The sequence below is a fragment of the Panthera onca genome, chromosome B3, assembly GCF_046562875.1.
Source record: "Panthera onca isolate mPanOnc1 chromosome B3, mPanOnc1 haplotype 2, whole genome shotgun sequence".
In the NCBI taxonomy this organism is placed as follows: domain Eukaryota; kingdom Metazoa; phylum Chordata; class Mammalia; order Carnivora; family Felidae; genus Panthera; species Panthera onca.
This window is the reverse complement of record NC_138344.1, coordinates 53,693,609-53,703,850: the sequence shown is the minus strand read 5'-3', so window position 1 is coordinate 53,703,850 and position 10,242 is coordinate 53,693,609. Positions and strand designations below refer to the sequence as shown.

Genomic DNA, 10,242 nt, shown 5'->3' with positions numbered 1-10,242 from the left:
CTCTCTGCTGTCAGTGCAGAGTCCACTTCAGATCTTCCATTCCCTTCTCTCTCTCTCTCTCTCTCTCTCTTTCTCTCTCTCTCTCTCTCTAAGATAAATAAGCATTTGGGGGGGGGGGTGGTGGCTCTGAGCTTCCACATGAAAGAAGCAGTGCCACAAGAATGATTTCTGTCCTGACCCCTCCTTTGATTAACACTACGGCCTACTCCTCAGGGATAACCAAGGCCCCCACCCCATTCCCAGGGAAATGATGCAACCAGTCACTAGCTGGTAGCTGGATCTGCCATGAAAGACTCGGGAAAGGTAAAGAAAGTGTTGTTTGAGCAGGTCCCAGGGATAAAAAGAGGGGGCTTAGAAAATGGAGAAGGGGAAGATTGTGAAAAAAGCAAAGAAAAGATTGCCAAAGAACATGGATAGAAACTTGGAGAATAAGAGGGCAGCATAATGTGGTTGCTAAGGGAGGGCCCTGGGGCCAGATACCAGTTTCAAAACTCATGAGTCACTTACTCGCTGTCTTAATTTACCTATTTGTAAATGAGCCTGAAAGTGCCACCTTCAGGTGACTGTGACGCTCCAGAAACATATTACAGGGAAGCCCCTAGCACAGTGTCTGACAGGAGGAAACGTTCATTACTTGTGGTTATCTCCTAAGAATAAGAAGATAAATGCGGGAAGGCAGGAGAGGAAGGAAGCAGAATAGTGCTTTACCTAGATCCCCACCCTCCTCAGTAGCAAGCAGCAAGTATTCACTCCATAGAAGCAGCACTAAGGGAAATTAAAAAAGAGGGTCACACTAAAAAAATAAAAATAAAAATAAAAATAAAAATAAATAAATGGCTTTTGAGAAATGCAAGTGTTTCCTTAATTTGCTCTGTGTTGTAATGTTCTCTGACGAAGCCCCTTAGTAAATGTCTGTTGAAGTGGGCTGACACTAGTTGAGAATCTTCAACATACAGGAGACAAGAATCACGTAGAACCAAATATTAAAAGTCAAACACACACATGTCCAAAACCGCCGGAGCTTGGTTTCAGCTGGCAGAGTGTGGCGCTCCCTCACACCCAATCTGGGCTAGCTGGACCCGGCGGGGCCCGACTAGGATTACAGTGTCCCGTCCTCACCTACAGCCCAAGGACTGGGGTAAGGTGGAGGTGACAGTCTTGGGTGTCTCTGTTCAACCGTGAAATCCTCGCCACAGGAGACGGCCCGGCAATTGGGCTGCGGGGGAGGGTGCAAATCTGACAAGACACCAAGCGGAAAGCCCCTGGGCCCAAGAAGGGAGAGATGGGATTCTAATTTGGCAGTGGCGCCTGGTACCCGTTGCTAATAAATAACCGGACTCACATTTACAAAGCGCTTCACTGGTAACAACAGCAAGTCGTTTATATAAGGCACCCTGCTAGTGGTGGCAGTGAATAGCGCGACGCTTACGTTATCTCCTCTAATCTTAACAGCCGCTAAGTGCCTCTTGTCATCAGCATTCGGACAAGGAAACCGTGGCTCCGAGGTGGAAGGTACTCGGGTCACAACGCAGACCGCCGGCGGCGCGCGGAGCGCCTCAAAGCCTCCTTCCCCGCCGGGGGAAGACCACAGGGCCGAGCGCGCAGGTAGCTGCACACCCACCAGGGGGCGGGCTCGGCCGGCGGGTCCCTCCTGTCACCCCGGCAGTCCACACGTCGCTCCACTTAACCGAGAGCCCGCGCTGGTGCCGGCAGCGCAGGTGCTCCGCCGCCGCCCCAGCCTCGCCGCGCGCCCCCTGCGCAGCCCGCCCGCCGTCCGCGAGGAGCCCTCCCCGCCGCCGCGCTGCACGCCCGGAGTGCGCCTCCTGTCCTCGCGGGGACTGGGGGCCCCGTCGCCGTCATGCTGCCCGCCCTGTACACGGCTCTGGCGGGGCTGCTGCTCCTGCCGCTGCTGGTGAACTTCTGCTGCCCCTACTTCTTCCAGGACGTGGGCTACTTCCTGTGCCTGGCCCGCGTGGCCCGGCGAGTGCGCAGCTACGGGCAGCAGCGGCCGGTGCGCACGGTCCTACACAAGTTTCTGGAACAAGCGCGCCAGAGCCCGCACAAGCCTTTCCTGCTTTTCCGTGACGAGACGCTCACCTATGCGCAGGTGGACCGGCGCAGCAACCAAGTGGCGCGGGCGCTGCACGACCACGTCGGCCTGCGCCAGGGAGACTGCGTGGCGATCTTCATGAGCAACGAACCAGCCTACGTGTGGCTGTGGCTGGGGCTGGCCAAGCTGGGCTGTGCCATGTCGTGCCTCAACTCCAACATCCGCGCGAAGTCCCTGCTGCACTGCTTCCAGTGTTGCGACGCGAAGGTGCTACTGGTCTCACCAGGTGAGCCCGAGGACCGCCCGCCCTGGCAGTGGGCTCCCCCGCACCTTGACAGACCAGCCACTGCATGGTATAGGGGGTTGGAAAGGGAACTTCAGGTCCGAACTGGAAGTGTAGAGGGAGGGGATGGCAACCCTTCCTCAAGACGCTAATGGTCATTAAAACAGCCCGTTGTGGAAGCTCTTTCAGGCACTGTGCTAAGCACCGTGCAGTACATAGTGTTGCTTTTAATCCTCACATAACACAGGGCTTACTATCGGGCTTTGTAGGTGAGACCACCGAGGACCGTGAAGCCTTAGGTCCCAGGTTGTAGAGCTGAGGAGAGGGGTTAACCAGAGCTGTCTATCTTTAGAGTCCAGGCTTTTAACCAAAACGACAATATGGGCATTAAAATGCAGAGTCTTGAGTGTGAACTCTAGAGGATCCCGAATGTTCTCACCTCTGCTGTTTGATTGGCTACATGATCACGAGAAAGTCATTTTCCCTTCCTGTCCCGTGGTGTCCTCCTCTAATAGAGGGTCTTCACGGCTGCTTTGGGCTCTCAAATGCTGTTAGCCTCTCTGGATTCTCACTGCAGAGAAGGTTACCCCACCTGCTCCCCAAGAAGACTTTGGGGATCTGCTGCAGTGCCCTCGTCAGCCCCCATTACATCTATAACCAAAGCTACCGTTGGTTCTGTAGTTCCCTCCTGCCACACTTCAACAAGACCTGAAATGGTAACTCCATGCCCCAGTGGTGACCAGGCCAGGAAGAAACTGAGAGCCCATTCCCCACAGGACTGTTGGTTTTCCTTTCCTAGAAAGCTTGTCGCTGCAGTCAAGGGCTAGGAGTTGCTTCTCACTCTGTTGGTCAGGGGAGGACCAACCAGCTGTGAGCCGAAAAACATGAAGAAGTAGGGAGCCAGGATGCCTCACCTTTCTGGAATGCCTTTGCATGCCAACCCCTATGCCAGGTGCTTTTATTACCCTAAGAGATAACATATTATTACCTCCTGTGAGTTGAAAAACCTGAAGCTTAAAATTCCAGCCCAGGTCCATCCAACTTCAAAGACCACAAATTTCCCTGCATTGTGCTACCTTTCTCTGCATGGTTGTAGTCTTAGAGCTGGAACGGATTGAGCATCCTCTGCTCTTCGCCTACATTTCGTAACTGAGGAAAGGGAGGCAAGCTAGGCAGCTAGTGTAGTGTCACAGAAAGATGAGATGTCCATTGACTCATGGGAAACCAAGAAACTTACACATTATTTTGGATAAAATAATCCAAAAAATGAAGGCCTTGTATAAAAGTTTAAGATGCAGGGGGGACAATTTAAAGGCAGCCAACTTATATAAAGGGGATGATCCTTTCAAGAAAATCCCCAACAATTTCTAGTTGCCTGAGAAAAGAGACGATTTAATCTCTTAGTAACTGGAAGACTCTCTTAAACCTATTACTTTACCTTTTGGTTCCTAAGAAAGTATCGCAGTGATCTTTTTTTCCAATTCAGGAGGGATTTAAATACTACTTGCCTGCATAGTATCTCAGGCTTTGTGTGAGGGAGGTCAGGGACTGCAGAGATTAGGTCTGTAATCAAGTCTTGTAGCACAAACTTTTGAGGTTAGGTTTAGAAAAGCAGATGATATAAAAACCACCAGGTAGAGAGTCCCCACAAGGTACAAGCTAGTTGCCACAAAAGGACAGGAAGAAAATAAGATGAATTACTTCAAGGATGTTACAGTCCAGTAAAAGAACTAAGCCACATACCCAAATGTCTGTGAACGTGATATCCAGAAGAATGTGATAAGTATGCTGAAAGAACTACAGAGTTGGGCGTTGGGGGGTGGGTAGAGGCAGGGGATGAGCAGAGAGTGAAAATTCCTGGAGGCATTGACACTGAGCTGGGCAAGTGCAGTAGGGGAGAGGGGATTCCAGGCAAGAGGAGCCCCAGAGGCTGTTTTCATCAGGTTCATAACACAGATGCTTCATTAGAGTTTTGCTATGTAAGGACAACAATAGTGGTAGTTTTTAAAGGCTGTTTACTGGAGGGACTCTACTGTAGAGAGAATAAGGACTCAGGGAATTCAAAGAATGGCCAACGGCAGAGGCCTCACTTCCATGAAGGGGATTAATTTTCCAGTGCCAACTTTAATCAAGGATCAAGGCATAGAGATAATCTGATCTCCACTTCTCTCCTCTCTCTGAGTTGTACAAGGAAAAGCTTAGATGAGTTCCTTCACTGGACTTTGATTATCTCAAAGGCTTAGAATTCTCTCATATATCTTTGAATAACGACCTAGCAATACCTAGCATATAGTAGTCATTTAATAAATGTTTGTCAAATTAATGAGTTCCATTATTCTGGTTGGTTGCAATAGGCTTTCTTCTCTGAAGCATAAGAACCATTGGGTTAGGCATGAGGACATGAAAAATGATGTAAAAAAGTTAAATATATCCTTATTTGAGAAAATCCATTTAGATCCAATCTCCCAGGCCCAGCCTCACCCTACCAGATTTGCTTACCTCCCAGTTCACCTCTGGCAGTTGGCTGTAGGAGAGAGGTGCTCTCCTGGGGTCTCATTGCCAGAGAGGGAGCTGGTCATGAGCATAGGATGGGCTGGGACCATAGTAGGGAGGGTCTGTGCATAGGATAGTGGAGGACAAAAACGGAGACATCAAATAATAATGTACTCAAGGGCTGAGATCTCAAGCAGCCCAAGGTCTGAACAGAGAGCTAGCTTAAAGACATTCTCTAAAATTTTTCTTCTTACCCTGCTCATAACTAAAGGTTGCAAGGCAGGTGGTTGTACATCTCCATCAAAATAAACTAGCACTTTGCTAGCATATTTGGGAAGGCCAGCAATTCTTTTTCCTTAGAAACAAGAAGGGTAGAAGCAAAACAACTTTAAATCAGACGTTAATGTTATTGAATCTGAAGAAGGATAGAATTCAGATTATTCTGCACATTGAGTGTAAGTGGCCAGTATTCTAAAAAGACCTTCCTACAGCCTCTTGAGAAAAACAGGGAAGTAGATAGCTAGTAGAAAGGTGACATGGCTGCTTGTGGATATCAAATGATAACAATTATGTAAGTCCTGGTATGACTGGGTAACTTCATGACAAAGAATTATGCTTGATTCTGGGACTATTTAGAAAGTGAGAGTTCGCTTAAGTAAGAACTTTAAAATAACATTAAGAAGATATATAACTACACAAAGGTAATATGAATATGTATTCCCCTGTTAAAGATTTACTTGTTGCTGGTGAGACTTAACCTTGGTTAACATCTTTCTGACCTCAGGGCAATTTGTTTTGTGGGGGGAGGGGAAGAGGTGAATGCACGCCTCTATCTGAAGGTGTTCTAACTCGTAGCTTGTCGATGTACAGACCAGACAATGGGTTCTTAAATGTGATTAATTCCAAACTGCCGATGCCAAAAATGCAAAATCACAGTTACAAATGGCATTTGAAAGGCTGTTTTCAGACTGTCTCCAAGGGCTGTCAAGAACCAGTTTGTGTTTCAGGTGCCTTTTTGAATGAAGAAAAGGTAAAGCCTCCAATCCTGACTTGCCCATCTACCAACCATTTCACAATCATCCTAGAACTTTGATCAAAACACGTTTCCTTTCATTGCCTCCTTTCCAGGTCCCACTTTATTGATAAGCATTTCTGGGGTGTTTGATTTAACTCTGTCAGATACCCATTCAATGAGGCAATGGAGTAGCAGAACAAGCCTCTAGATTAAATGCCTTTCCTAGCAGAAAGCTGCAGAGTTAGCCAGTAGCATCTTACCAGCTCAGTGGTGAAGATTGGTTCAGCTCGCCACCTGCCCTCTCTCCCCACTTTCTAAGAATGGGCCCAGGTATTCATAAATTTCTTCTTCTTTTATTAAAAAAAAAAAAAAAAAAGCAGAGAAACTTCATATGCTATCTTGATTTCTTTTCTTTTTTTTTCTTTTAACAAGATAGATTTTAAGGAAGGGAGGAGAAATGTGGTAATCACTCAATTTTCCATCACTCCAGTATGCACTGCTTTCTCTGAGGTTCTATTTCAATCCATGGCTTAAAACCAGACCATTGAGGAATCAACAGGTCTGCTCTACACCACTGAGATAACTTTCTGTGAATACTGTTTTTCACACCCAAGCTTTTAATAAAGCTCAAGGTTATGCTTTTCAAAGAACATGAACAAGAGATTGTCAGTAGTACTCTTCAAAGGCAGATTCCACATGCTTCATTTAACAAGTACTGAGCAGAAAGTCAAATAGGCAGCATCTTCTAAAAAGTAAAGCCGTCTTTCAAAACTTTAACCTGAGTGGCTGATATAAGGAGACAGGAATCCTATAAACCCAGTATATTTCTGTTCATTTTGTATCTGTCTTTTCATACATAGACTCACTGAGCTTCTGTCCCCATTTGTAGAAATTGGGTTACTGTATCTTTATCACAGGGTTCTTGTGAAAATTATGACATAAGTTGTGTAAAGCTACTCTACAAATTGGTCTATACAAATGAAAAATATAAGGGCTTTGCTATCAGTAAGGATGCAATGTATAGTGGATGCTGTGATAGACTACCCAAATCCCCTCTCAGGACTGAGATGCTCATTCCTTATCTGTTGGGAGCATTGGCAGCTAAAGTTCTCAGCTGAGACCACTTCCAGGATTTGCCCTTGCTTAAAAAGAGCCACTGTGCCCAAGGTTAAGCACTATCCTCCCCCCCCCCCCACCACCCCTGCCTCCTGCATCCAGTGACTGGTTCATGGGCAGGGGTGAAAGTATAGCCCACTTTCCTTAGTTTGGGACAATCCTGAAGGGCCATCCCAGGCCCAGAGTCCCCGTAGGATCAGAGGATCAGTTGAGCGAGTCCCCTATGTGGCTGCATCACTGTTCAACTTTCCCTCTATCCAGTCCGCTCCTCTTAGAGCCTCACAGATGTCATTCCCAAGAACATTCCTGCATGTAAATCTCAAAACCCAGAGTTCCCAGCAACTCAACCTGTGCCAAGTAGAATTATTGGAGCTTTTGTATCCTGGTTGATTGCCGCTTTTAATTTTTTTTTTTTAACGTTTATTTATTTTTGAGACAGAGAGAGACAGAGCATGAACAGGGGAGGGGCAGAGAGAGAGGGAGACATAGAATCGGAAGCAGATTGCCACTTTTAAGTAAGCAGACTTTATGGTAAGAATTAACACACACACACCCTACATAAAAAATCTGTGAAGGGGAAAACATGTATGTCCAAATGTAGTCATAAAAAGCTTAAGGAAAGACACTAAATAACAAAGAGATAGTTAATAACTGATATTCACTTCCAGAATTTCCTTTCAAATTTCAGTTTTATAGCAGCATCTCTAGGGGAAGAAAGGCTGCTACAATTGGACATGTTAGGTGTGTCTAATATGGTTGGTGAGTCACTGGATCCTCAGGTCAATGCCCAAATGCTAATTGTACACCAGCAGCCCAGAGGACATGTAGGGAAATTGTGTTGGGCAAGGTCAGCGGCCTTCCCTACAGCTGAGATGCCTTCTCCGAAAGGTATCACAAACTAAATGTTTGGTAGGGTAGGAAGATGAATGTAGTAGAAGATATATGACACCAAATTGCTTGAACTGTAATCAAGCATGACACCTGCTTAATTACATTTTCTTTTTCCTTTTTTAAAAAATGGAATGTAAATTTCATGCTGAAAAATTTATCATGGTCTTCCACGCAGTCCATTTGCCTGACTTACACCAGGGACTTGGGCCCTGCCCCCATCCCAGCCTCTTCTTCCAACCTTCTTCCCTCCTGTTCTACACTCCAGTCAGCTTTAGCCTCTTAGTTACTTTGGTACCATGTTGTGTGCCCCCTAGCCTTTACATAAGCTGTTCCCTCTGCTAGAAACAGGCACAGCCAATCTCAGTTGATCTTCAACTTGTTGCCAATTCCTGTTTATCTTTCAGGTCTCCATTTAGATGATCCTGCCTCTGGGCTCTCTTTGTGTTCCTCCCCAAACATCATAACCCCTATTGTGACACCTAGGACACCCTATTTTAATGGATGATTTCCTCCCCCATTAGGCTCTATAGAAACAGGGACAGTATCAGTTTTGTTCACTGTTATATCCAGTGCTTAGAACCATGCCTGGTACATAGGGAGCACCCTTTAGATAGATATTGAATAAATGTTGGGAAAGAGGGAGGGAGAGAAGAAAGACTAATCCAGGTAACTTATAACACAGTATTTAAGTATATAGCCTCAGAGGAGGGAGGGAGGGAGGGAAGGGAAAGAGGGAGGAGATTTCTTCATTCTTGAAGTAGCAATTGTTGTCATTTTTAATTTATTGGTCTGGGCCCTTGTATGCAAGGCATATCTGTATTATAATAATTATTTCGTTGTGCATTATATTTTATTAGAGGTTTATCAACTCATAGTATTGTAAGATCTGCATCCTTTAAAATCAACAGCTTTAGGGACGCCTGGGTGGCTCCGTTGGTTAAGTGTCTGACTTCAGCTCGGGTCATGATCTCGCAGTTTGTGAGTTCGAGCCCCGTGTTGGGCTCTGTGCTGACAGCTCGGAGCTTGAAGCCTGCTTCTGACTCTGTGTCTCCCCATCTCTTGGCCCCTCCCCTGCTCATTCTTTGTCTCTCTCTGTGTCTCAATAATAAGTAAATGTTAAAAAAAAATTTTTAAATCAACAACTTTAGTTTATTCCTCTGTCTCTTCCACACAAACACAATCCTTTGTGCACATTCTTTGAATTACAAGCACTTGTTGAGCACTCACTACTGTTGACTATGTGAAGAGGATTAAGTTATGATCCTTAATCTCAAAGTTTTCACTAATAGAGGAGAAAAAGAACGATCAACTTGTACTATGTACTAACTACTCTGCCAGAAGTATATGCATGCCCCTGTGGGAGCACCTCACTTTGTAGAGGGAGGGAAGGCAACAGAGAGAAGTGTCACCAAGGGTGAGTCTTGAAGGGTGAGCTGGAGTTTTCCAGGTGACCCAGATGTAGGAGGGCACTCAAAGCAGGTAAAACCATTTGGACAAAGGCCATGAGATGTGAGGATATGGGTACATTCCGTTCACATAGATCAGTGTAGTTAAAGGAAAGGGGACAAGAGATGGTACTAAGAGATGACATCAGAAAAGTCCCCAGGGGTTAGACTGTGAATGAGCTCGGGACCTCACATGTTGCATAAGGAGAGTGGACTCACCACAAAGGATGAGCAGCCATTGAAAGATTCTGAACAGGGCAGTAACAAGAAGCCATAGTGTAGCTGATCAGTTGGAAGCAAGGAAAGATTAGAGATAAGGAGATTGATCAGGAGGCTAATGGGATGATCAAAGTAGGAAATAATGAGGATCTGGACCAAGGCAGTGGCAAGGAATGGGGTGTTTTTATAACAGTCATATTTTTGGTTAATATTTTGAAGTGCTGAAGGAACCTGTTAAAATAAAAGAGTAGAAAAGGAGAATGAAAGTTCAAGGGGCCAAAAGGAGGAGAAGCTGATCTGATGGAGGTTAAAAAAATATTTGAGGCAAATAGTTTATTGAAGAATGGTGGCCAGGGGTGCCTGGGTGGCTTAGTCAGTTGAGCATCTGACTCTTGATTTCGGCTCAAGTCATGATCTCATGGTCCTAAGATTGAGCATGCATCGGGCTCTGTGCTAGTGTGCAACCTGCTTGAGATTCTTTCTCTCTCTGCCACTGTCCAACTTGAGCGCTCACGTGTGCACACTTTCTCTCTCTCTCTTTCTAAAAATAAAATAAATAATAATAAATAATAAAAAAAGAATGATAGCCAATAGAAACTCCAGGAGAAAACTCAGGAAGTATGATATAATCATACTATACTATAAGTGTGTTACTTCTGCAGTGAATAATATTTACATAGTTATAATCTTGTTGATCCTGATTATTGGTGTTCAGCTTCTAGAACCAACC

General features: G+C 45.6%; 1 protein-coding gene across 1 annotated transcript in view; it reads left to right on the top strand.

Moving 5' to 3' along the window:
* Nucleotides 1-1,425: 1,425 nt before the first annotated feature.
* Nucleotides 1,426-10,242, top strand: part of SLC27A2 (solute carrier family 27 member 2) — a 43,859-nt gene continuing 35,042 nt past the window's right edge. The window contains exon 1 of the mRNA XM_060618557.3: nt 1,426-2,336. Coding sequence (XP_060474540.3) covers nt 1,859-2,336 — 478 coding nt within the window. The 5' untranslated portion in view covers nt 1,426-1,858. The remainder of the gene's footprint in view (nt 2,337-10,242) is intronic.